Source organism: Canis lupus, chromosome 11 (assembly GCF_048164855.1).
Source record: "Canis lupus baileyi chromosome 11, mCanLup2.hap1, whole genome shotgun sequence".
Classification (NCBI taxonomy): domain Eukaryota; kingdom Metazoa; phylum Chordata; class Mammalia; order Carnivora; family Canidae; genus Canis; species Canis lupus.
The window spans coordinates 48,465,807-48,489,735 of NC_132848.1; the positions used below are offsets into that span (position 1 = coordinate 48,465,807).

The 23,929-nt window shown below is 53.0% G+C and overlaps 2 protein-coding genes and 2 long non-coding RNA genes across 10 annotated transcripts in view; 1 reads left to right on the forward strand and 3 right to left on the reverse strand.

The window, feature by feature from the left end:
- Positions 1–1,755: 1,755 nt before the first annotated feature.
- LOC140642286 (uncharacterized) lies at positions 1,756–12,604 on the reverse strand. The gene is made up of 4 exons (XR_012038773.1): positions 12,165–12,604; positions 6,792–6,875; positions 4,886–4,929; positions 1,756–2,328 (listed from the first exon to the last, which is right to left on the reverse strand). It is a non-coding gene; the product is annotated as an uncharacterized lncRNA (long non-coding RNA).
- A 283-nt stretch (positions 12,605–12,887) lies between these two features.
- ZFP36L2 (ZFP36 ring finger protein like 2) lies at positions 12,888–17,224 on the reverse strand. The gene is made up of 2 exons (XM_072768182.1): positions 16,862–17,224; positions 12,888–16,311 (listed from the first exon to the last, which is right to left on the reverse strand). The coding sequence occupies exons 1-2, from the start codon at positions 16,910–16,912 to the stop codon at positions 14,881–14,883; spliced, it is 1,482 nt and encodes a 493-aa protein (XP_072624283.1). The 5' UTR covers positions 16,913–17,224; the 3' UTR covers positions 12,888–14,880.
- Positions 17,225–18,282: 1,058 nt separating this feature from the next.
- LOC140600139 (uncharacterized) lies at positions 18,283–23,048 on the forward strand. Its single transcript, XR_012003320.1, has 2 exons — positions 18,283–19,377; positions 22,071–23,048. It is a non-coding gene; the product is annotated as an uncharacterized lncRNA (long non-coding RNA).
- THADA (THADA armadillo repeat containing) overlaps positions 19,580–23,929 on the reverse strand; it is a 332,010-nt gene continuing 327,660 nt past the window's right edge. For all 7 annotated transcript variants that reach the window (XM_072768181.1, XM_072768180.1, XM_072768179.1 and 4 more), the window contains one exon: positions 19,580–22,361. In XM_072768181.1, the coding sequence (XP_072624282.1) occupies positions 21,969–22,361 (393 nt within the window). In that variant the 3' untranslated portion in view covers positions 19,580–21,968. The remainder of the gene's footprint in view (positions 22,362–23,929) is intronic.

Here is a 23,929-nt window from a genome sequence, read left to right on the forward strand (position 1 = left end):
AACAACCGGAGAACAAGGAACGATGGTGCCCGGTCAGGTGTCGGGTTGTGTGTCCAGAGGCACCTCAGGAGCTTGGAGCAGGAAGGGAGCAGCAAGGCCCGAAGCAGGCCGGGGAGGCTTCCTGGAAGAGGGAGTCTCAGTGTGTTGTGGAAGGGCTGGGTTGCTGGGAGCCAGCGGGAGGGCAGGGGTCCAGCCCGGGATGAGGTGTCAGAGGCACGGAGGGTGCACCTTTGTGTGTACGTGAGGGACAGAGAGGCAGAGACAGCAGGCTCCGAGGTCACCCCAAGAGTGGGAGCACACACACGCGAGCGGCGAGTCTGCACTGGAGGGCGAGGGGCTCCAGTGCCAGGGACAGGCCTCTGGGACACAGGGAGCCTCCAAAGGCTTTAAAGAGAAGGCAACTTGGGGGATCCCTGAGTGGCTCAGTGGTTTAGTGCCTGCCTTCGGCCTAGGGCATGATCCTGGGGTCCCGGGATCGAGTCCCACATCGGGCTCCCTGCAGGGAGCCTGCCTCTCCCTCTGCCTGTGTCTCTCATGAATAAATAAATAAAATCTTTAAAAAAAATAATAATAATAAAAATAAAGAGAAGGCAACTGTGGGGTGAGGAAGGCAGCACGCCTCGTTTGTGGGGGCTGCCTGGCCTGAGGCCGACCCAGCAGAAGCCCAGGGAGACCCCATGGGCTCTCCCCTCTGTCCTGCCCCTGGGCCGGGATCCGGAGCCTCGGATGCTCACTCCTGGAGAGTTCCCCGACCCCTGGCCCGGGCTCCCGGGCCTGCGTTATCACCTCGGCCCAGGCCAGCCCGCAGCGCCGAGGCGCAGGCATGGGGGGCCGGAAGAGCTGCTCTGTCCAGGGCCTGTTTGTGGCAGGCGAGGGAAAGGCCCAGAATGGTGTTTACATTTTTCCTCCTTTCCTTCTGGTGGCCTGGCCGGCCGGCGGTTACACCACTGCGGTTTGTTGGCCCCAGGGAGTGCCTCCCTTACATAACGCCTCACACAACCGCCCCTAAAACACACACGCACACTGGCACACGACCAGGCGCGCGCGCACACTCACCCCCACGCTCTCAGAGAGATACACCTGCGCAGTCTCACAGCCTCCATTGGCAAAGCTGTTGTCCCAGAGCCCTTTCTGCTGCTGCCCCCGCCCAGTAGTCACCTAGATGGGGCCTCCCCCACGCCACCCCTGGGGTCCGTGGGAGAGTTTTCCCACCTCCTGGCCCTCGAACCCCATGGGACTGACCCGGGCCTGCCCGGGGCTCCCAGGTGGCAGCCTGTGTCTTGGGCACCAGCCCGGGGGTGGACAACCGCAGGCTGCCCTCTGGGAGCCTGGAGGTGTGGGGAGATGGGGCTGAGCCACAGGAGGGTTAGAGGACAGGACAGGGAGACAGACAAAGACCAGACCCCAGGGGGCAGCCTCTGTGATGCAAACTCCAGAAACTCAGAACAGGCAAACAGGGAGCAAACGGGTGGAATGGGTGGCCTCTGAGGCACGGCGGGATGGGAGGTACTGGGCGCACCATGCTTGGGGGCGACTATGCTAGCAGGTGTCAGGGTTTCAATGCACAATGCCCTCCAGAGAAACACATGAGCTGCCCGCAACCTAGCTCTGCTGCCCTTCGGGGTCTGTCTGATAGAAATACTCACACAGGGGTCTGGGTATGAGGATATTTGTGCTGGACAGTCCACAGAACCGTACTAGTGTGCAACTTTTTTTTTTTTAAAGATTCCACTCATTTATTCATGAGATAGAGAGAGAGAGAGAGAGAGAGAGGCAAAGACACAGGCAGAGGGAGAAGCAGGCTCCATCCCTGCAGGGAGCCCGATGTGGGACTCGATCCCGGGACCCCAGGATTATGCCCTGGGCTGAAGGCAGGCGCTAAACCACTGAGCCACCCTGGCGTCCCTACTAGGGCGCAACCTTGGTGGCCATCACTAGGGCCCTCATGCCGTGAGGTACCATGCCACCACCGAAAGAAGGTGCTAGCACCCTGAGTGTGGGGAGTGGGCCGATGGACAGGAGGTCCAGCATGACCTGGTGGTGTGAATTGACACAACATGTGAACATGTGTGTAAATATTTATAGGTGGAGCCTCACAATCAAATCCCTGGAGTCCATCACACAAAGAGGTTCAAAGCAGTCAGCTTCGCCGAGTGGGATTGAGGAGGAAGGTGAGGAGGGACTTTTCTAGACGCCAGAACCTGGTGTCCCCCTTCGGAAGGGCCGGGGCCCCCGTGGGGAAGGAGGGGGAGGGGCAGCATGGCCCCACCATTCACGAGCTGGACGACCTTGAGCGGGTGTCCTTTCCCCGAGCTGCATTTTCCTCATCTGTCAAATGGGAGAGAACAGAGGCGCTCTCAGGCTGCGGTTACCGAGGCCTCTGGGAGCCAGGCTGGAAGGTGCAAGGAGGAACACGAGGACGTTCTCGCTCTGAAGGAACTTCCAGGCCAGGGAGCCCACAGAGCCCGAACCAGCTGGCATAGGACAGTGTGCCCCGTGCTCCTACTGAGGCCTTCTCAGGGTGGACAAGCACCTCGAGCTGGTGGGGATCAGTGGAGGGGCCAGGCCTGAGGTGGAGACTCTGCGAAGGCAGAGAAAGCAGCGGGGATGTTGCAGGTGCGTTCCAGGCAGGGGCATCATCAGCCGTCAGCACTCCAGCACAGGGGAGGGGCAGCCGGTGTCGAGGCAGAGCCTCACGGAGCATGTTTGGAGGCTTGGATCTGAACCGGGGGTGAGGGCGCTCTTCAGGGACTTAGGACAGAAGGGGCACTATTGCCTAAGAGTTTTATTTTATTTTTAAAGATTTATGTATTGTAGAGAAAGAGAGAGGGAAAAAAAAGAGAGAGAGGGAGTGGGGGAGGAGCAGAGGGAGAGGGAGAGAACCCCAAGCGGACTCTGCGCTGAGCGTGGAGGCCAATGCGGGGCTCAGTCCCATGACCCTGAGATCATGACCTGAGCCAAAACCGAGAGTCAGATGCTTAACCGACTGAGCCACCCAGGTGGCCCTGCCTGAGCGTTTGAGAAGCTGGCTCTGAATGACAGATGGGTGGCTAGGAGGAGGACCAGCTGAGGGCTCCTGCGTCATCACTGTCCGGGTGAGATGGGGAGCGTGAGCTGCTGAGGCAGTAGAGATGCGCAAGAGGAGGCAGTGCCTGTGCATGGTTAGAAAGCACTTACTAGGGTCAGGCCGCCTGTGAGGGAAGGGGTGGAGGGAACTAGAGAAAGACCCCAGGAGGACACCAGGTTCTGGCATCAGTGGGTGGATGTGGTACCACAGCTGTGCAGACAGGGACGACGAGAGGGGTCCGTGTCCCTGGGGTGTCTGAGAGGAGGCAGGTCCCCGGCTGCCAGGCAGGGTTGTGAGGTGCCACCATGCAGTGAGTGGCTCCTTCATTCCTCCTCCACTGGCACTGGTAGTCTACTGGACAGAGCGGTGGTTTTAGAATTATTTCAGACCCTCTCGGCTCAGGGAGGGAGAGAGAGCCATCAAGGGCATTGTGGGTATGTTCCAGGACTGCCTTTGGAAAAGGCCAACCCTTCAAGGGTTGGATGCTAGCTATTTGTATTTCATAGAACATTCTAGAATAGCCATGCTGTTCAGTGCCTGTGGCTGTGAGCACTTAAAATGTGGCTAGTCGACTGAGGAAGTGAGTGTTACATTTTGTTTGACAGAAATTAAATTTAGGTAGTCACACGTGGCTAGCGCCTGCCAGTTTACACAAGGCAGATCTATTTAGAATTTCTGAGGGAAGGCAGTCACCGCTCTTATCTTAAGGCTTGTGTGGTTGGGGAGTTTGGTAGAGGCAGAATGGTAGCCTTCTTGACACCATGCCTCGCCGCCCCAGATTTGGTGCCTCTTGTTTAGGTGTGAAAAAAAAACCCAAGAGATTCAATAACAAACTGTTACATTGCACTTGTGTATGTGTATATATGTTTGTATGTATTCATCATTCACTTAGAAGTTGCTCCACATGCTGCACTAGTTTCAGGTGTGCAATATAGTGGTCTGACATCTCTGTACGTTACACTGTGCTCACAAGTGTAGTTGTGTCACCGCAAAACACCGTATTCCCTTTTATACTGTGACCTATTCGTTCCCTAACTGGAAGCCTCTACTTCCCACTCCCCTTCACGCACTTTGCCCATCCCCCCACCCCCCTCCCCTATGTCATGTTTTTGCTGTGCCAGCTTCTGTTCTCACTACATGGGTTGACTCACTTAAGCTTCGTGACAGCGCTAGGACATAGGCCCGGTATCTTAGAGATGAGGACATCAAGGCACAGAGAGCGTTAGCAGCTGGCTCACGGTCTCACAGCTGGCAGCAGCCAGCTGCGCTTTGAACCAGGCGGCTCCAGTGGCTGACTACTCCGCTCAGTCTCCACAGTTTCATCTGGGGGACCCTGAACCAGGCCCTCTCCTAGACACTTCACACGTGGCATCATATTTGACCCTCACGGGGGTCTTGTGCAGCAGGAACTGGACCATCATCCCCATTTCACGGATGCGGAGACCGGGGCTCAGAGGTCTGCTCAGGATTACACAGCTAGGGAGTGGCAGTGGGATGGGGTTTGAAGGCAGATCTCTGGGGGCCTCTGCTTGTAGCCCTGGTGTGACCAGCCCCTTGAACGGCAGTGGTGACGCCTGCCTGGAGCCCTCCCATGGCCCAGCCCCGGCCCCTGCAGCAGCTCTGGGCTCATAGGGCTGTGCTCTGTAAGGTCCTGGCCATGTCCACCCAGTGGACCCTCCAAGCCCGCCCTGAGAGGCTGGAGGGACATAACATCCAGAAACCAGCTGCTCTGGAGCCTCTTAGCCCAGAGGGATTTAGGTCTGCTTTGGTGAGAGATGATATTTACATTTTTTACAGCCCTACTGGCACAGGTCATACCTTAGGGAGGACAGTGTCCCAGGTGGTCTCTTTTTCCAGGGCTCCTGTAGAAAGCCAGAAATTAGAAAGTCTCCAGAGTGGCGTCCCCTCCCTGCCCGCCCACCCCCCCCCCCCCCCCCCAGCCATCTCTAAGCCTTAGTTTTCTCATCTGTGGAATGAAAGGGATATACTAGGTCATGAATTTTTAAACCTTTTTTAGCATTAAAATTTTTTTTCCAGTCTACTCTCTGCACAACTGAAATCATTTAAAAATGTAAATGTGGTGGAGGCGCCAGGCAGGCTCAGTTGGTAGAGCATGTGACTCTTGATTTCAGGGTTGTGAGTTTATGCCCCATGTTTGGTGCAGAGATTATAAATAAATGAACTTTAAAAAGCCGTAAATGTGGTTATCTTACTCCCCAGCTTAAAATCCTTCAGTGGCTTTCCCTGCTCTGGGGACGGTGCCTGCCCTCATGAAGCTTAGAGTCTAAGAAGGAAGGACAATATGTACATAAAGGCATTTAAAAATATGGCAAATGATAACAAATGCTAGGGAAAACATAAAATAGGATGAGAGGGGAGGAATGCTAGATAGAGCTGTTGTTTTAGAAAGGGTGGTCTGGGTGGCCCCCTGAAAAGGTGATGGCAGGAAACTGAAGGAACTGGGTCATATGGAAGAGCATGGAGGGAATAGCAAGTGCAAAGGCTCTGAGTGGGTGCAGCAAGGAGGCCTGTGTGGTTGGTGCAGGACGAGGGAAGGTAGAGTCAAGGTCAGTAAGTAAAAGAGTTGCGGAGGGGGCAGGAGGGGAGGGACAGATAATGAGGACCTTGTAGGCCTTGTTGAGATTTTAAGCTTTTTATTTAAAAAAAATTTTTTTTATTTATTCATGAGACACACACAGAGAGAGGCAGAGACACAGGCAGAGGGAGAAGTAGGCTCCCTGCAGGGAGCCTGACACAGGACTCGATCCCAGGACCCCGGGATCACAACCTGACCCAAAGGCAGACACTCAACTGTTGAGCCACCCAGGCGCCCCTTAATTGTGTTTTAAACGCACTGATGAGGCAGGATACAGTCGTCCCGGGGTTGGAACCCTGGAAGTCTTTTTGGAAATACGGGTTTATAGGCAGTGTAAGAAAAGGCAGGTTGAGAAGAGTCAGAGAAGTAGCCCCAGGTGATATGAAGGGGCAACAGTTTAAATTCTTTTTTTTTGTTTTGTTTTTTTTTTGTTTTTTTTTAGTTTAGTTATAGACAGGCAGAGACACAGGCAGAGGGAGAAGCAGGCTCCATGCACCGGGAGCCTGACGTGGGATTCGATCCCGGGTCTCCAGGATCGCGCCCTGGGCCAAAGGCAGGCGCCAAACCGCTGCGCCACCCAGGGATCCCCAGTTTAGATTCTTTTGAATTCTCCTCCAGCCTTTCCAGTTTCAGGCGTATGACAACTCCTCTGAGCTCAGTTTCCTCATCTTTGAAACGGGGATAGTTACCAGTACCTCAGTCTTGCATAGACATAAAGGACTATCCTTACCATATGTAAAGCTTTAGCAAAAAATAGAAACTCCATAAATAGTAATTATTAGAATCTTTAAGGCATTCCTACCAGGAGACCTGTAGGCATGAGCTGGGGAGAGGGGAAAGCAGAAGGCGAGGAAGCACCGTGGTAATACAGTGGTCTCCCCTTATTGTAGGGGATGTGTTCCAACACCCCCAGTGGATGCTGAAACTGTGAATAGTACAGAACCCTCCATACACTATGTGTTTTCCCATATACACATATGTATGATAAAGTTTCATGTATGGATTAGGCACAGTAAGAGATGAACAGCAATAACTAATAATCCAATAGAACAATCATAACACTGTACTGTAATAAAAATTACACGAGTGTGGTATCTCTCTCAAAATATCTTCCTGCGCTGTACTCACCCTTGTGATGCTCTGAGGTGATAAAACGCGCCGTGATGAGAGGAAGTGAGGTGAACGACATAGGCAGCGTGACGTAGCATTAGGCTGCAATGAGAAGACAGGAGCGTAGAGATCATTGAAGCAAAAATACAATGTTTGAATAGAGGAATTGGTGGAAAGCAGAAGGCAGGACAGAGATCTTCTGGGGCTGAGTCCACTGCCCTGGCCCCAGACTCTGCCACCTTGCTCCATTCTCCACCCCTTGGCACCATATCCTCCATCCTTTCTGCTCTGGAACCAGGCTCCTTCCAACCACAGGGCCTTTGCACTAGCTCCTTTTACTTGGACACTCTTTCACTGGCACTTTATCTCATTCAGTGTTACTTACCCTCTGCCCTTCTCACATTAGGGCCCTTCCTGGGCCCTAAGTGAGATTAGTTTCCCTGATAGAGGCTCTCTTCCCTCTTGCAGCCTAGATTTCAGCTTGCGAGTATACGTTTTTTAAAAAGAAAGATATTGTTCACATACAATAAAACTCGCCAGATTAAAGTACACGAATGTGCAGATTTTAGTATGTTCACAAGGTTGTGCAACCATCATTATTATTTAATTCCAGAACATCTCCATCAACCCCGAGAGAAACACATCTCTTGGTACTCATTCCCCATTGGTCCCCTAGCTCCTGGTCACCGCCACTCTACTTTCTATCTCTGTGGATCTGCCCGTTCTGGACACTTCGTGTAAGAAGTGTCATATGATACCATATGATAGCTGGCCTTCTGTGTCTGGCTTCTTTCACTTAACATTATGTTCTTCAGGAGCATCCATGTGTCAATACTTCATTCCTTTCTCTGACTCAATACTATTCCATTGTAAGGATAGGCCATATTTTGGTTGATTTATTCATCCGCTGATGGACATTTGGGTTGTTTCCCCTTCTTGGCTATGGTGAACAAGTGTACAAGTTTTCTTACGTGGACATCATGAAGCCTGCATGAGGTCAAGAAAGGGGGAAACTAACATTGATAAAACAGTTCTGGGGGTACCTGGGGGGCTCAGTTGGTTAAGTATCTGCCTTCAGCTCAGGTCATAATCTCTGGGGTCCCAGGATCAAGCCCCATGTCTGGCTTCCTGCTCAGCAGGTACTCTGCTTCTCCCTCTCCCTCTGCCTCTCTCCACCACCTGTTTCTCTCTCTCTCAAATAAATAAATAACAACCTTAAAAAAAAAAAAAACCACCACAATTCTGAAAACCAATGTATCACTTTGGAAAATAGTAAGACAGCTCCTCAAAAGGTAAACACAGAGTTACTGTACGATGCAGCAATTCTACTTCTAGGTAGACAACCCAAACTGACAATGTGTTTGCGCAAAAGCTTATGCACAGATGATTGTAGCAGCATTATTCAACAAGAGCCAAGAAGCTGGAAGAACTCAAATGGCTGTCAACTGAGGAGTGGATAAACCAAATGTGGTGGATCCATATAACATATAATGGAATATTATCCTGCTATATATACAAAGGAGTGAAAGCGGATTCATACTACATCGTGATCGGACCTTGATCGGACAGGGACATCCATTATGGTAGGGGGTGACATCTGTTAGCATTTACCATGGGACGGCTGGAGGGTCCCAGCCAGCAGCCCCAGCACCCCATGCCTTCCCTGTCTGGGCTGGATCTCAGGGCAGGGAGGCGGCGGGCCTGCCAGCGAGTAAGTCTGAATCACACCAGGTGTGGCTCTTGGTGGCAGGAGCCTCTCGCCCTGCAGGAGTCTCTGATTTCTGCTTCAGGACATGCTGCCTTGGGACTCTAGGCATCCTGCTGGTGCCCAGTGAAGTGCTGGCACCCTGGCCTGACTGGACCTGCAGCTTCCTTAGTGGCCAGGCCAGCAGGCAGCCACCAGACAGCACTTCCCTTCCCGGGCAGTGGGCCCCTCCTGGGCTCAGTGGGTAGGCGGGCAAGGGGCAGGTTCCCAATGGCCCCACGGCCACTTCTCAAGAGGTCCCAGGCTCAGAGACAGCCTCGCAAGCAGCCCCTCACCTGTCACCGAGAGGGTAGCACACGGCCCTGGACCTGCATTTCGAAGGGTCCACTTCCCCATAAAACTGGCACAGGGCCCGGCGGAGGGGTCACAGGCCATCTGCCGGCCCAGCCCCACCTCCTGCGGAGGGGTCCCTGGGAATTCTGTGTTTTGTCAAATATTGCTGGGCTGTGGAGTTTTATTTGAAAATAATTTTAATTAGCTGGAAACTAGGAGTCTAATAAATGGAAAACAGAAAACTTTCCAAGGCCACGGCTGGGAAACACTTGCTTTTTTAAAAATTCCGCCTGGCTTCGCAGGCCAGCTAAGCACCCTGACACGAGGGCCCGATTGCCAGAGGAATCCACAAGGAAAACAAAGCTTATTTTTAGAGAAATATTTTAAACTCAGTTTCAGCGAGCTCAGGAGTTTTCTTGTCTGTCGAAAATCCTTAATATCTTTCCTTCTATTTCAGAGCTGCCTCTCACCCCAGAGGTCTCAAGAACTCCTATCCGATGAGAGCTATTTCTGTGCAGATGAAAATAAAGGGGTCCCCTCCCCTTCCAACCAGAGAATTCATTGTTTCTAAATATGTCCCTGCAGTCAGGCTCTGGCGGCCGGTCCTTGGCAGGTGCGCCCAGCAGTCAGGTGGGTCTGGGGTCCCCACAGGCCTGGAGGCCTGCCTGCTGCCCTCCCACTCGGCCCTGGTCTGCCCACCACCCTGCAGGAAACAGATGACAGCCTGGTCACCATTTCCGGGTTTTGAAAGCAGTTTTTCACTTGAAAGAGGCCTGCTAAAAAGGGCTGCTTTTCCTCTGTAGGTGTTAACACCCTCACCTCCACACAGACACATCCAGACCCAAACATAGAGCAACACCCTCGGATCCTTCCTCACACCCCACAGACCCACACACCTACCCACAGCCATAGCTACACAGATGCAGCCACCCACAGCAAAAGGCACAGCCACACATACCTGTACACTTACGCACACACACCCCGACACACACCCACGCAGCAACAGACACACCCAAACCTCGACCCCTACTCACACACAGACCCTGGAACGCACACCTGTACACACACCAACACAACACTCTCATACTCTACGGACATATATACCCCCCCCCGCCCACATATCGACAGCCCCACATGCCACGACTCCCCTACGACAACAGCACACAGACCCCTGAACACCTGCATACAGAATGATACCCGGGAACATGTGCACACCCGGCTAGACATGCAAGGACACAGATACACATACCCCTCCATAGGGACGCTCCCCCCCAGACCTCTGTCCACACACACAGACACACCCTTAGGCAGGGAGGGGGCGCAGGGGGGTGGATCCTGGAGGGGCTGTGGGCTTCCTGCTGGGCCCCCTCACCCACCTCCTGCCAGCAGGGCTCCTCCTGGGCAGCCCTGGCCCGGCCCCTCCCTCTTCCTCCCTTCCTCCTGGGCCTGGCCAGCAGCGCGGAACTGGAACTGCCCTGGATGGCCACAGGTCTGCACAACCCCCAGTGCCAACAACAAAACATAAACATGATTAAGTGGGGGAGCAACAATGAGAGTGGCTTTGGTCCTCTTAGGGAAGGGGAGCCTGGCTGTGGCTCAGTCTCCAGGGACTCCTTTGCCTGCCCTGAGTCACCAGCCCAAGGAAAGCTCAGAGACCCAACTTCTGCTTTCAAGACGACTTGGCCAGAGTCACCTCTAGATCTTTGCTCTTGTCACTGCAAGCAAAGCTGGTGTACACCAAGTGGCTGGAGGTGATTCCCTCCAGGTTCAAATGCTCTAGGGTGTCCTCCTCAAACATGTCCAGCCTGAGGGGAGGTCTTCTCAGGACCCCCACCTCCCACAAGCAGATTTTAGTACCCACCATCCGTCCTCTTGCTGGGCCTCCCCACTTGGGTCCTTCCTTCTCTGGGCTCCCCACAAGGCCTGGCCCTTTTATCCAGGTTCCTGAGCAGCCGCAGGGCTCCTAATCTCCCCCCCCACCCAAATCCCAGATCTATTCCCATGGGCAGGTGGGGGGCTTTGGCCTTTCAATTGTTTGTGTGTGTGTGTGTGTGTGTTGTTTTCCCCTTCTATATACTTAGCAATAGATTCAGAGTGAGGGGTGGCAAATATGTCCACATGGGCATTCCTTCTCTGAAATAATCTAGAAAGTGGCACATACTACTCAATGGGCTACTCAAAAAAACAAAACAAAAAAACCCTTCCTTTTCAAACAGCCAATGGCAACGCTACTATTAAGACATTCTCAACACCCTCCCATCCTGGGCTCATTTTCACAATTGGCTGCAAAAGAATTTTATCTCGAGTATAACACAGTCTTGGACCCAGTGAGCTTCAGTTCCGCTCCCTGGCCCGTGACAGGAATCCCAGCTTGTCCTTACTTGCAATTTTTACTTCTAGTCCCCTTGGTTTGCAAGGAGACTTTCCTAAGGGTGATCGAGCAATAGTAGAGAGTTTTGTTTGCTGTTCATTCCAGCCGCTGCAGAAAGACAATGACCTATATACCCTCCATTGATCTGTGGCAAGAGGAAATTTCTGAATGATTCCCCCTCAGCTGGCCATGCTCCACTGGGTCTCAGACACAAAACATCAAATCCTAGCAGTTGGGCTTTCAAACAACCCAATTTTTAAAAATGATGTGGCTTACCCCAACAAGTCTGACATTCCAGCCGATCAAAAGTCCTTGTTTAGAAAAATAAGTTTTGGAATGAGGTGGAAACAAGGCCTTTGAAATGCAGCTTGGCCTAAATAGCAGCGCATTTCAGACTTTTCCTCCCCACTGCACATTCTTTATGGTGAAGAGGCCAGGGAGCCCGCAGGGTCTGGCCGGCCAGGCCCTCCTTGGCCTCAGGCTTCCCCTCCCCCAAGGCGAAGCCCTTCGCCAGGGGCCCAGCATCTGGGAGAACTTTGAAACTGTTCCCCAGCCCCTTTGGCAGCCAAGCACCAAAACGCTCCAGTTAACACCAGCGCAATCATCGCTAACGTGAAACAGCTGCCCGGCCCGGCGGGCTCCAGACCACCCCCCACCCACCCGGCTCAGCTGGGAGACACAGGAGACCCGGCAGAGGGGTACAAGCAGTGGTTGATAGGGCCCAGCTGTTGTAGATAAGAAAACAAACTATTGCTAAATCTTTTACCTACTTTGGAAAAAGTGTCTGAACTGGGGATTGGCGGGGGAGGGGAGGCAGGGAGGATGGAGCAGGGAAAAACATGAATTGATTGATGAACCTGATTTTGAAGTATTAAAAGTTGATTGTAGGAAAAACAAAAACAAAAAAAACAACCCACCATACCAAGGTTTTGTTCAATTGTGTGTGAATCGGCAAATTGGGGCCTTTTTTTTTTTAACTTACTTTTTCTAAGAGGCCTGGGTTGAATTTGCTTTCTGGCCACTTACAGTCGCCCGAAGCAGACACTAATCCTTTTGCATAAATAACGTGTGTGCTCATTCCCAGAGGAAGCTGTCCGCATAAACAAACATTACCCAGATATAAGTTTGACCTGTTTTCGTCTTCCTCCCCGGACAAGGACACAACCAGGCTTCCCAAAGTCCAGGCAAAACCCTGCTTCTCCAGCTTGAGAGGCTGGGTCTAGGCCAATCGGCTCCCCTTCTGCGGCTGAGCCCTCTAGGGGGGGCCCACAGCACCCTCCCTCCTTTCACCACCCTAGCTCTAGCCGGTCCATTCCCTGGGCGTCCCAAAAAAAAAAAAAAAAAAAAAGGACCTTCAGCTGCCACCGCAGACACGTGATCCACTTGGTGACTCACAGGCGGGCCACACCCCTTCAGGCCTTCAGCCAGGTCCAGCCACCAGCCAGTCAGCCAACACAGGGATGCATCTTATTACCAAGGGGAACAGCTAACTAATGCCCTTGACAGTCCAAATAATTATTTTCCTTCAGCTAAAAGAACTTGCTATAAAATACACAGGGGCAGGCCCTTCCGAACCCCGACTGTGCCAAGCTTCCAAAATCTCACCCCCCACCCCCCAGCCCCTCCAAGGCCTGGGCAATGCCTGACAGTGGTGCCAAGCTAATGCTCAAGGTTTCTGGTTTAAAAAACGAATCTTACAGATTAATACCTTTTTTCCCAAAAATTTTATTGGGGGAAACTACAAAACATTTACAGTACAATGTTTACAGTCACAATTTGTAGTGAACTGATTCCCCAAAATATATTACAACTCAAGTTGACTTATCTTGTTACATTCAAAAACCTACTTCTGTCAAAGTAGTCCAGAGTACATACATACAGAGTGCTCCAACTGTACCTACGTACAAACAAACTAAAGCTACTGCTCATTCATCCGCTGTCCAGGAAAGCATTCCTGCCTTTCTACACACGCAAAAAAAAAAAAAAAAAAAAAAAAAAGTACAAGTTTTGGAATTTTCTGTAATGAAACAAGGCATATTCATGTACTACATACCATTTTTTTTTTAGCACTAAGAGGTGGCCTCTTCACTTTAGATCTATATAAAAAAAGTGGTAAATATCTTTTCCTTTTGTGCAGTTGAACCCATCCTACATTCAAATTCTCTCAAGCACTAATAGAAAAATACTTATTTGGTTGAGGAAGATTTAAGGCAAGTTCTGGCCCTTCCAAAGGCACTGCGAGACTAAACCCCCACCCCATTATTGCTACATGTCTTTATACGCAGAGTATGTCACAGTAGAATTGGTGGAATAAACAAAAGACCTTTTTTTTTTTTGCTAATTTAAAAAGTTGGAATGAGAAAAGCATGCCACATTGAAGCCTGATTTGCAAAGTATGTGGTCACTTCTTTAAAGTTGGATGGGCTACAACCATTATACATTCTAAGAAAACTCATAAGATATTCCTCAAACTACTTCCACAGCATCAGGATAGGATTTCTGTAAAGAAATCACGCAATCTTTCAAAATTTACGTAAACAAGGAAAGAAATTAATGAAATAAATATTACATACAATCTCTTAAATTAAGATTTTTTTTACTCATTTACAATAAAATAACCAAGTGAAGTTACAAAAGGCATATATTACTGTGAAAAGAACATACACTCCACATTTTGCCGATTAATAATGGCAATCATAATTTAACATAATAAAAGAATATATATCTATTGCTTTTCATCATACTTGATAAATACAGTATGAACAAAATTTTCAATGTATACTTTTCACAAGATAATAAATAAGTTAAATAGTTTTTTCATATTGAGTTGTGGTGCAGTGGTGCGAATCAACTCAAAACAGCTAAAAATTCAGCAGTTATTCCCCCCAACGATTACGAACTAAGCTCTGCCCAAGGCTTCCAGAAAGAGCAGACAAAATGGTTCTAAAATTAAACATCCACTAAGTGGTGGCAATGAAACCAGTAACCAGTAGGAAACTTTGGAATGCAGGTGTTTTTTTTTTTTTTCCCAGACAAAAAAACTTGGTGTCAAACAAACAAAAACCTAGGGAGCTGAGGACTACAATCAAGGCATATTCCTGGTAGAATGTTGGATTCCAGAAGCTTAGAGGTTTAGCAAGGTGGTGGCTGGCTGGTTTGTTTACACTGGTCTGAGACAAACGACAATTAGGAACTTCAAGATAAGAGTTCCCACATCTGGACTGTAACTAATGCTTTTCAAGTGAAGATATGGAATGGTGGTTGGTAGCTGCTGGTGCTGGGTTGATTTTATTTTATTTTTTTCCTAAAGTCCCAAACTCCTAGGAGACCTAAAAAAGTTTAAGTGTTTGGTTTTTCTTTTTTTTTTTTTTTGTTCTGTTCGCATCACAACTGCCCTGTTGTGAATATTTTTGTTCATCAATACAAAAGTTCGTTGGCTTTGTTTTGCTCAACAAGAATGAAAACTTCGTAATAATAATAAAAATAATAATTAAAAAAAAAAAAAAAAGAGGAAACCGAAAGGGGGAGGGGTGGGGGCCCCTCCCGGCACACAAGTTCGAGTCCAAGTGCTCGGTGCGGCCCCGCAGTCTGCAGGCGGCCGGGGCGCCCTCCAACACCCCCGGGGCGGCCTGGCCTCCCCTCCTCCTCCTCCTCCTCCTCCTCCTCCTCCTCCTCCTCCTCGCTGGCGCCCTCTTGCCTCAGTCGTCGGAGATGGACAGGCGGCTGAAGATGGGCAGGCGGCGGCCGGGGTCGAGGCTGGGGGACTCGGAGCCGCTGAGGCTGCCCGAGCTCAGGGAGCCGCTCAGGTAGCTGTCGCGGTCCGACAGCGAGTCCGGGGGGCTCGGGGGCGCGTCGAACACGGGCGACTCGGACAGGCGGCGCGGCAGCTGGAAGCTGAAGGGCGGCGAGGGCGGCGCGGCGGCGCTGGCGGGGAGGGGCGCGCCGGGCGGCGCGGGCGGCGGCGCGGGCGGCCCCAGGCCCTGCTGCTGCTGCTGGCTGCGGTAGTACGCGGCCGCCACCGTGGCGAAGCTGTGCGTCTGGATGGCGAGCGGCGTGATGAGGCTGCTCAGCTCCGGGCCGAAGGCGAAGGCGTTGTTGGCGCACGAGGCGGACGAGCAGGCCGCGCACGGGGCGCCCGGCGCCAGCAGGTCCTCGGCGCCCCCGCTGCCGTACAGCAGCGCCGCGGCGGCCGCGGCCGAGGGGCAGCACGTCGGGGCGCCCGAGGGCGTGGAGGCCGACGAGCAGGACGAGGCGGACGAGGAGCAGGACGAGGCCGAGGAGCAGGAGGGCGGCGGCGGCGGCGTGCGCGACGTGGGGCTGTCGAGCAGCAGCGGCGACTCGAGGCCGCCCGGGGGCTGGTGGTGGCCCGACGGGAAGCCCGAGAAGCTGAGGCTGTGATGGAGCTTGGGCCGCGGCTCGCGGGGGAAGCCCAGGTGCAGCGCGTCCCGCGCGCTGAAGGCGCGCAGGTCCCCGGAGGCGCCCCCCGACGGCGCGGGCCGCCGCTCGTCCGCGTTGTGGATGAAGTGGCAGCGCGGCCCGTAGGGGCAGAAGCCGATGGTGTGGAAGGTGCGGCACAGCTCCGTCTTGTACTTGGGGTGCCGGGTGAGGCTGCGCAGCTCGTGGAAGCCGTGCGCGAACTGGCACTTCTCGCCGTACTTGCACGTGCCGCTCTCCTCGAAGGGCCGGCACAGCTCAGTCTTGTAGCGGGTCGAGTTGATCTGGGAGCCGCCGCCGCCGCCGCCGCCGCCCCCCTTCTGCTGCTGCTGCTGCTGCAGGTGCAAGAGGTGCTGGCTGCGCTCGCCGTTCTCGCTGAACGAGCGGTCCCGAAACTTGTTCTCCTTGTTGAGCAGGGCGGTGCCGCCGCCCCCCGACGGCTCCTTGAGGGTGCCGTAGGAGGCCGGGCCGCCCGCCGCCCCGCCGCCGCAGCTGCCGCCGTTAGCCGCGCCCGGGAACTTGGGCGAGCAGCTGCCGGCGCTGGGCGCGGGGTGGGCGAGCGCGTGCAGGTTGCTGGCCGAGTGCCGTCGGAGAAAGCCCGGCGTGAAGCCCGAGCTCGGGGCGGCGGCCACGGGCGTCCCCACCGCCTTCTTGTCCAGCATGTTCAGGTTGAGGTTGGCCAGGGATTTCTCCGTCTGCCAAAAGGAGGGGGGGCGAGGACGGGATGAAATATGGACAGGGAGGGGAGAGTCGGGGCGAGCCGCGGAGTTACTTCAGGACTCCGGAGTCTTCTTCCTTTCTGCAGGGCTTTCGACTCGGCCCCCACCCTCCACCCGTACACGCGCAAAGGTAAGACAAAAAAAAAAAAAAAAAAAAAAAAAAAAAAAAAATCCAAGTTCGCGCGGGGAGGGGCCGACTCCCACCCCGAGCCACGCTCGGTTTCGACCTGGGATCCTCAGCCCGCGGGCCGCCGGCCTGGGCGGCGCAGAGCCCGTCCGGGAAGCCCCGGGCAGCGTGGCCGCGGTCGGCGCCGGAGGAGGCCAGCGGCGGCGGCGGCGGCGGCTCGCTCTGCCCTTCCTCCGCGTCCTCCCCCCGCCCACACGGCACGAGCACACGCTGCAGCGGCCTCCGGCAACTCCTCCCGGCCCCAAAGTCAAGGCGGGGAGGGCTGCCCCGAAGCCGAGCGCAGAGGCACCGTCCGAACGCCCGCCCGCCCTCCTCCCGCCTCCGTGCGCCCTCGCGTACCTTGCACAAGAAGTCGATATCGTAGAAGGCGGACAGAAGTGTGGTCGACATGTTTCTGGATCCCGTAATGGTCGGAGCTGCGGGCGGGGAGGTCCGGAGGAGCCCTCGGGGCGGCGCGGCCGGGCTCGAGCCACGACGAATAACGGGTGAGGGGCGGGGGAGGGACCGAAAGTTTGCCGGGGGACGCGACGGCAGGGACGGGGGAGCGGCGCGGACCGTTCTCGGGGCTGCCCGGGAGTGCGGGGTGGGGGGAAAGGAGAGAGAAGCAGGGAGCGCTCCTCCGCGCCCCGGGGTGCCCGGCCCGCCCCCCCCCCGCGCGGAGCCGACGACAGCTCGCGGACTGCTGGAACTCCGCGGCCCGCGAGCGCGCGCCCTATATAGAGCCCGGGAGCGCGGCAGCGGCGGGGCGGGCGTGCCGGGGGAGGGGACAGAACGCTGACCCCGCCGGGGTCTCCAGGCAACGCCGCCCGCCGGCTCGCGGACGTCAAGCGCCTCCGTGGCCTCCCATTGGCCGCCGCCAATTTTTTTTTCCTGGGGGGGAGGGGGCGGGAGGCCTCGGGGCGGGGCGGGCTGCCGGGGCGCCCGCGGCGGCGTGGAGAGCTCGTCCCTGATGGGTGCTGCTGGGTGGCGGCGGGAAGATAAGGGCCCCCTCCGCCGGGGCCGCGCTGTTGGAAATCCCCTGCACGTTTAACGTGGCCGCGGTTCTGCAGCCCTGGACGTGTCTGTCCCCGCCCGATCCTGCTAGGCAAAATTGCGGAGCTTTTATCTCCCACTCTGGGTTTTTATACCGGGCGCGGGAATTGCAAAATGCAAGAATATTGCAACCGTCCGCGCGGCCCGGCTGGCTTGCAAAGGGTGCTCCGGTCGGGGGGCGGGGGCCCAGGGCGTGCGTCCGGTGGGTGGCGGCTCCATCCCGAGTGCACGTGGAGGCGCGGTGGGGGTGGGGGTGGGGGCGGGGGCGGGAGCGGCCACGCGGGCGGCCGCCGCGGCAGTCTCGCCCGGAGGAGCCTGGGCCCGATTCTCCGCCCCCTCCCCGCCCAGGCTGCAGTAAACAGGGCTTCAGCGCCGAGGCCTGCCGGGCCGGGCCGAGTGTCTGAGGACAAGGCGCTGGCTTTGCTAATCACATCACAAGACCTTGAGCCTGGGCCAAAGGCGCGGAGTGGCGCGGAGCGTCCCGGGCGGGGGAGCCGGCTGGGAGGCCGGGAGGGCCGGCGGGAGGGCAGCGCAGGCCTGGAGGCGACTTCCCGCCACCGCGTCCTGCCGCCCCTCGGCCCGGCCTTCCGCAGCCCTCCAGGAGTCGGGGCGCAGCTAGCGGCTGGCTGGGGCGCGCCCTCTACGCCCCTTCCCTCCCCGGCCGCTGGGGGCGCCGCGCCCTGCGTTAGCTCGCGGTGGGCCGCGGCCGGGGGCTGGGGCGGGCGGGGCTGGGCACCGAGGACGCTCACGCGGGTTCGCCCGCCGGTTCCACACCCTAAAAAGCCTGGGAAATGCCTTGGCCACGGGGCTCCCCCCGGGGATGGGGCGGACCCCCCCCCCCCAGCGCCCAGTTAGGCTAAAGCGGCTGACGCCCCGGTTCGGGCAGATCTGGGGGCAGGTCCAGGACACCTCACTCTGCGTGGAAACCCAGGCTGCCAAGGAAAAGCGGAGCGGGCCCAGGATCTCGCACACCTGGCGGCCTAGGCTGCGCTCGGGCCTGCTGGAAGGCCCCGGTCCCTCTAGGGAAGGAAGCAACCCACGCCCCTTCCAAAGTTGATCTTTCTCGCTGTTTCCTCGTGGTTGTTTCCCTTCGTGAACCTGGAAGGGGACGCGCCGGGCCTGTCACTCCTGGAACTGACTCCTCAGAGTTCCGTTGGCTGCTGTAACTCCCCACACCGCCACCCACAGAGCTAGAGTCCACACAGGGCTGCAAGGACTTTAGGATCAGAAACAGGGCTGGAGTTCAGGCCCTGCCCCTTCCAGGCCATGTGATCCCAGGCAAATCACATAATCTCTTTGGTACGTGGATTTCATTATAAAACTAAGAGAATTCCTGCTTTACTCATCTCTCATCTTTGTCAAGGTGCAAATGAGTTACCTGTTAAGATGTATAAAGGAGCAACAGGTATAACCCTTATTGTTTATTAAGCCAAGTTGACAAAGCATAGAAATGGAGATAGCCAGGTGTCTGAGCTGTGGCCAGATGGGGAGAGGTGCACAGAATCATGCGTGCAGACCTGCGGGGGCCCGGAATCTTGGACCCTCTAGCTTGGAGCCAAGGGCAGTGACTTCAGAACAGGGGACTCCTTCGCTCTGGGTGATTGCAGCACCCAGCCTACACTGGCCCCCAGGCAGTGCTGGGCAACTGTGGCTGACACTCACAGCCAGGAGTGCCCAAGAACCCCAACTGTTGTTTTGTTCTTTGTCGGAATGACCCCAAACACGGGAGTTCCAGGGTAGCCCTGACAGTAGTACTCCAAGATTCTCCTGGGAATGCATCAGGCAATGTGAAACAGCCATTTCCTTAGCCACTGCTGTTGTAGGTCAGTAACAAGATTTCACATACAAAACCAGGAGAAACATCTGTCCCTCCTGTCCTTCCAGGCTGGCCACAGCCAGCCAACATCAAAATCTGGGGTGATTCCCAGTCGGCAGCCCTGAGAACACCCACTCTGCAGGCTTGGTAGAAGGAACCTGGGGATTACGTGTAAATATGCTATAGTACAGGTTTTGGTACAGAGTACCTGCTGGTATAAAGTGTTTTTATTATTATGTAACTGCTTTTATTTCATTTTAAATGGAGAAAAAAGGAAAGCTGGTCTTTTCCAGTGAGCTGGGCTTTGCTGGGCCAGTTTCATAGTTATTGAACCATGGTCATCACTGCATCATGCCAAAGATTCCCTGACTTCTCACCCAGTCAGGTCTTCGCAGAACAAAAAGAAATGTGGGGGAGATGCCTGGTTGGCACAGTGGTTGAGCATCTGCCTTCAGCTCAGGGTGTGGTCCTGGGGTCTCTGGATTGAGTCCCGCATGGGGCTCCCATTGAGGATCCTGCTTCTCCCTCTGTGTCTCTGCTTCTCTCTGTGTCTCTCATGAATAAATAAATAAATAAAATCTTAAAAAAAGAAAAAAAAGGTTAGACTGGCAACTTTCCACCAAGTGTGGGCTACACAGATTCCCAACCAGGTAATTTATTCAGGATCACAAAAAAACACATTTTGAGTGGAATAGTGCAAAACCACCAAGAATCTCCTATTCTCTTTAGGACAAAACTTTGGATTCTAGGTTTCCCTTCATTCCCTGCCTTTTTTCTACATTTCCAGCACAGCTGTATTTTTAGTATTAGGTGGTTTTCTTTTAAAGAGAACACATTCAAAATACGAGCCTTTCTGCAGTAGAAAATTATATCAAATTCTCACTCCTCTAAACTGCTCCTTAAAGGCAGCCCGGGTGGCTCAGCGGTTTAGCGCCGCCTTCAGCCCAGGGTGTGATCCTGGAGACTCAGGATCGAGTCCCGAGTCCCACGTCGGGCTCCCTGCATGGAGCCTGCTTCTCTCTGCGTCTCTCTCTCTGTCTCAGGAATAAATTTAAAAAATCTTAAAAAAATAATAAGCTGCCCCTTTAACATAATTCCAAGTGACCGCTCACCTGAGAAGTATTTAAAACTACTGGGATGACTGGGTGGTTCAGTGGTTGAACCGTCTGCCTTTGGCTCAGGTGTGATCCCAGGGTCCCAGGATTGAGTCCCACATCAGGCTTCCTGCAGGGATCCTGCTTCTCCCTCTGCCTCCCCGGCACCTCTCATGAATTAAAAAAAAAAAAAAAAAAAAAAAAAAAAAAAAATCCCAAACTATTGACAGACCAAAAAGGCTAGACCAACTTTACGTAATACTAAAATGGCTTTTTCCAGGATGAAAAATGAATATGGATGAAGCTATGGCCAATACAAGCTATGAATTTCAAGATAGCTGTCTGTAGGTAACGCTTATTCTGAAATCTTTTTTTTTTTTATTCTGAAATCTTAAGTAGAAAATGGCAAGGCAATGAAACGCAGGACCAGCAGCAAAATGTATGCAAGAGCGACACCTGCTGGATATCAAAGGAACAGGGCTGGGTCCGGCATCCAAAGGCCAGGCGTCTAAGATTCAAACACTGAAATGGATAAATGTGTTTTCTAAGATTTTTTAAAAAAGATTTTATTTATTTATTCATGAGAGACACACACAGACAGAGGGAGAGAGAGACATAGGCAGGGGAGAAGCATGCTCCATGCAGGGAGCCCAACGTGGGACTCGATTCCGGAACTCCGGGATCACACCCCAAGCCAAAGGCAGATGTTCAACTGCTGAACCACCCAGGCGTCCCTGTTTTCTGACATCTTAAATGAGAATCTTGTTATTGCCACCGAGAAAATGACAGTAGTCAGTGTAGACATCGAAGAAATAATTTACTCTGGCTTTCCCTTCCCTGCGCTTCCTTCTAACAACCAAGGGTCTGTGCTTTCAGTGGGTGGTAAAAATCAGGTTTCCTGGCCTTAGCACAAACACTTTTGTGGGTAGGAGCTCTTTTAATAATTCAGATGGCATGTGCAGGTCACCACAGGGCTTGGGCACATGTGGAGAGTAAAAACAAAACTATTTCTATACAGTTGATCTTGAATTCTCCCAGGAGCCAACATTCGGAACATACTTCTGCCTTAGCTAAAATGGAATAAAATTTGGAATTCTGACCCAGTGGGCTGCCTGCCAACGAATCCAGCTCTTCTATGCAGTGGGAAAAAGAAGAGAAAATCATGAGTTAAAATCCAGTTCTGTACAGTCAGTTCGCAGAAAATGCCGGCTGGCTAGGCCTGGATGTGCGAGGTCGTGGAGGAAGAAAAAAGGCGAATTCAGGTCTGCAGGTGGCCAGCACCTGGGAGCAGAGTAAATATTCAACGTGGTAGCCTCACTTCCTACAGTAGCTGCAAAAACCCGGGCTGCCCTGAATGAGTGAACTGGAGAAAGACTCTGCAGGAAGGGACAGAGACTAGACCCACAAAGGGAGAACATATTTGAATTTATGTTCCACGGGTTCCCGGCAGATTTAGTGGGGGGAACGGTCTGCCCCCCACCCCACCCCCCAAAGTCTTCTTTCTTCAATGAGCTGTTTCTGTTTTGGCAAGAGTAAACTGATTCGCTTCTGCAGGTGAGTCTGAAGCCCTGAGGACGGGGGTATCTTCCCTTTCCTTTCCTTCTAGAAAGGCCAGCAGCTGCAGGCAAGCCAGAGTCCTCTCCTCCTGAATGCGCAGTCGTGTGAATTCCACGGTCTTCAAGAACTCAGCAGCTGGGGGCAGCTCTCTGAAGAGCTGCGAAAGGAGGTGGCCCTGCTCTGATGCTGTCCTGCGGAGATGGCGGAGGCTTTCAGGGCTGAGGGGACGGCGGCTGGACGTGGAGAGGAGACGGAGGAGGTGCTCGTGGAGGTACTTCACGAAGATCAGGGTCTCGGCCCAAAAGTTGATTTCTGCTTTTTCAAACAGGTAGTCTTCCACCTAAATCAAAAGACAAAGCCCAAAGTCAGCATAACGGGGGATGTCGACAGCTCCAATCCAGACCAGAGTCCCACCCCCTCCTGAGGCAGGGCCTGCTCCCGCCTGTCAGCACCCACATACAGATGCCACTCGCAGCCTGGAAGGTCACCTTCTATTTTCATTTGCTGTTCTGCTCTACCAGGGAGGAATTTTCCTCCCCAGACTTAACATGACCTTTGATAAAGATGTGTTTATGGTGCCGAGCCAAGATATTTTGGGGGCCTGCTGTTGAAGGGGACCTCAACAGGGGAGTGGGCCCTAGACCCAAAGGTGCGTCTAGAAATCAGAGGGTGGGGGTGGGGAGGAAAGAGAAATCTCAGCAGCAGAACAAAGAGCAAAGGATTGCCAAACACGAGACACTACCCTCTAAGTATGAAACCAAATTTCTATGATGCTGGGGATTTTTCAAGGTTATTTTATCACAGACACTTTATCTTGTCTTCAAATTTCCCATAAACAAGCTGCTTTTTGAACTCTTGGCCTGTTGGGTATGTCAAGAGGGCCAGCTGAATCAGACACTGGTGGATGGATATAGATTTCAGTTGACAAGATGCTTTTGCTGCCTGCCTTGATCCTCAGTTTCCCGGTCTGCTGACTCATCTGGAGGGGGCGAATAGTTTTCTCTAAGCAATAAATACCCTGGAAGGATCCCGATTCTCTGGAATTGTTTCACCTTCAGACCTAACTGTGGGGCGAGCCTCTCACTATTGCAACGCTCAGTAATAAGCATTCTCCATAATTAAGCCCTCAACTTCCAAGGGGCCTCTTCCTTTCCTATCTTTTCTTTTCTATTGAGGTTTAACTGACATACAATATTATACTAGTCTCGATGTACAACACAGTGACTCGACATTTGTATACAGTGTGAATTGATCACCACACTATCTAGTTACTCTCACCCTACAAAGTTACTATAATCTTAGTGACTGTATTCCACATGCTATACATTAATCCCCATGACTTAGTCATCTTATAACTGGGAGTCTGTACTTCTTGATCTCCTTTACCCATTTCACACCACCTTAACCCCCCTTCCCTCTGGCAACCACCGATCTGTTCTCTAGGAGTCTGGGTTCGGTTTGGTTTTGCTGGTTTGTTTTTTAGATTCCACATATTAAGTGAAATCAGGTGGTATCTGTTCTCCACTGACTTCTTTCTCTTAGTATAATATCCTCAAGGTCCATCTGTGTTGTCTCAAATGACAACATTCCATTCTTCTTCATGGCTGAGTAATATATATATATATATATATATATATATATATATATATATATATATTTATAGGAAAACACACACACCCAATAGATACACAATGTATGCATGTATGTGTACACACACAGACACACACACCCTTTATCTATTCATCCACTGAAGGACACATTTAGGTTGCTTCTATATCTTGGCTATTGTAAATAATGCTACAGTGAACAGAGTAGTGTATGTATCTTTTCAAATGAGTGTTTTCATTTTCTTTGGGTAGATGCTCAGCATTGGAATTGCTAGATCCTGTGGTAGTTCTATTTTTAATT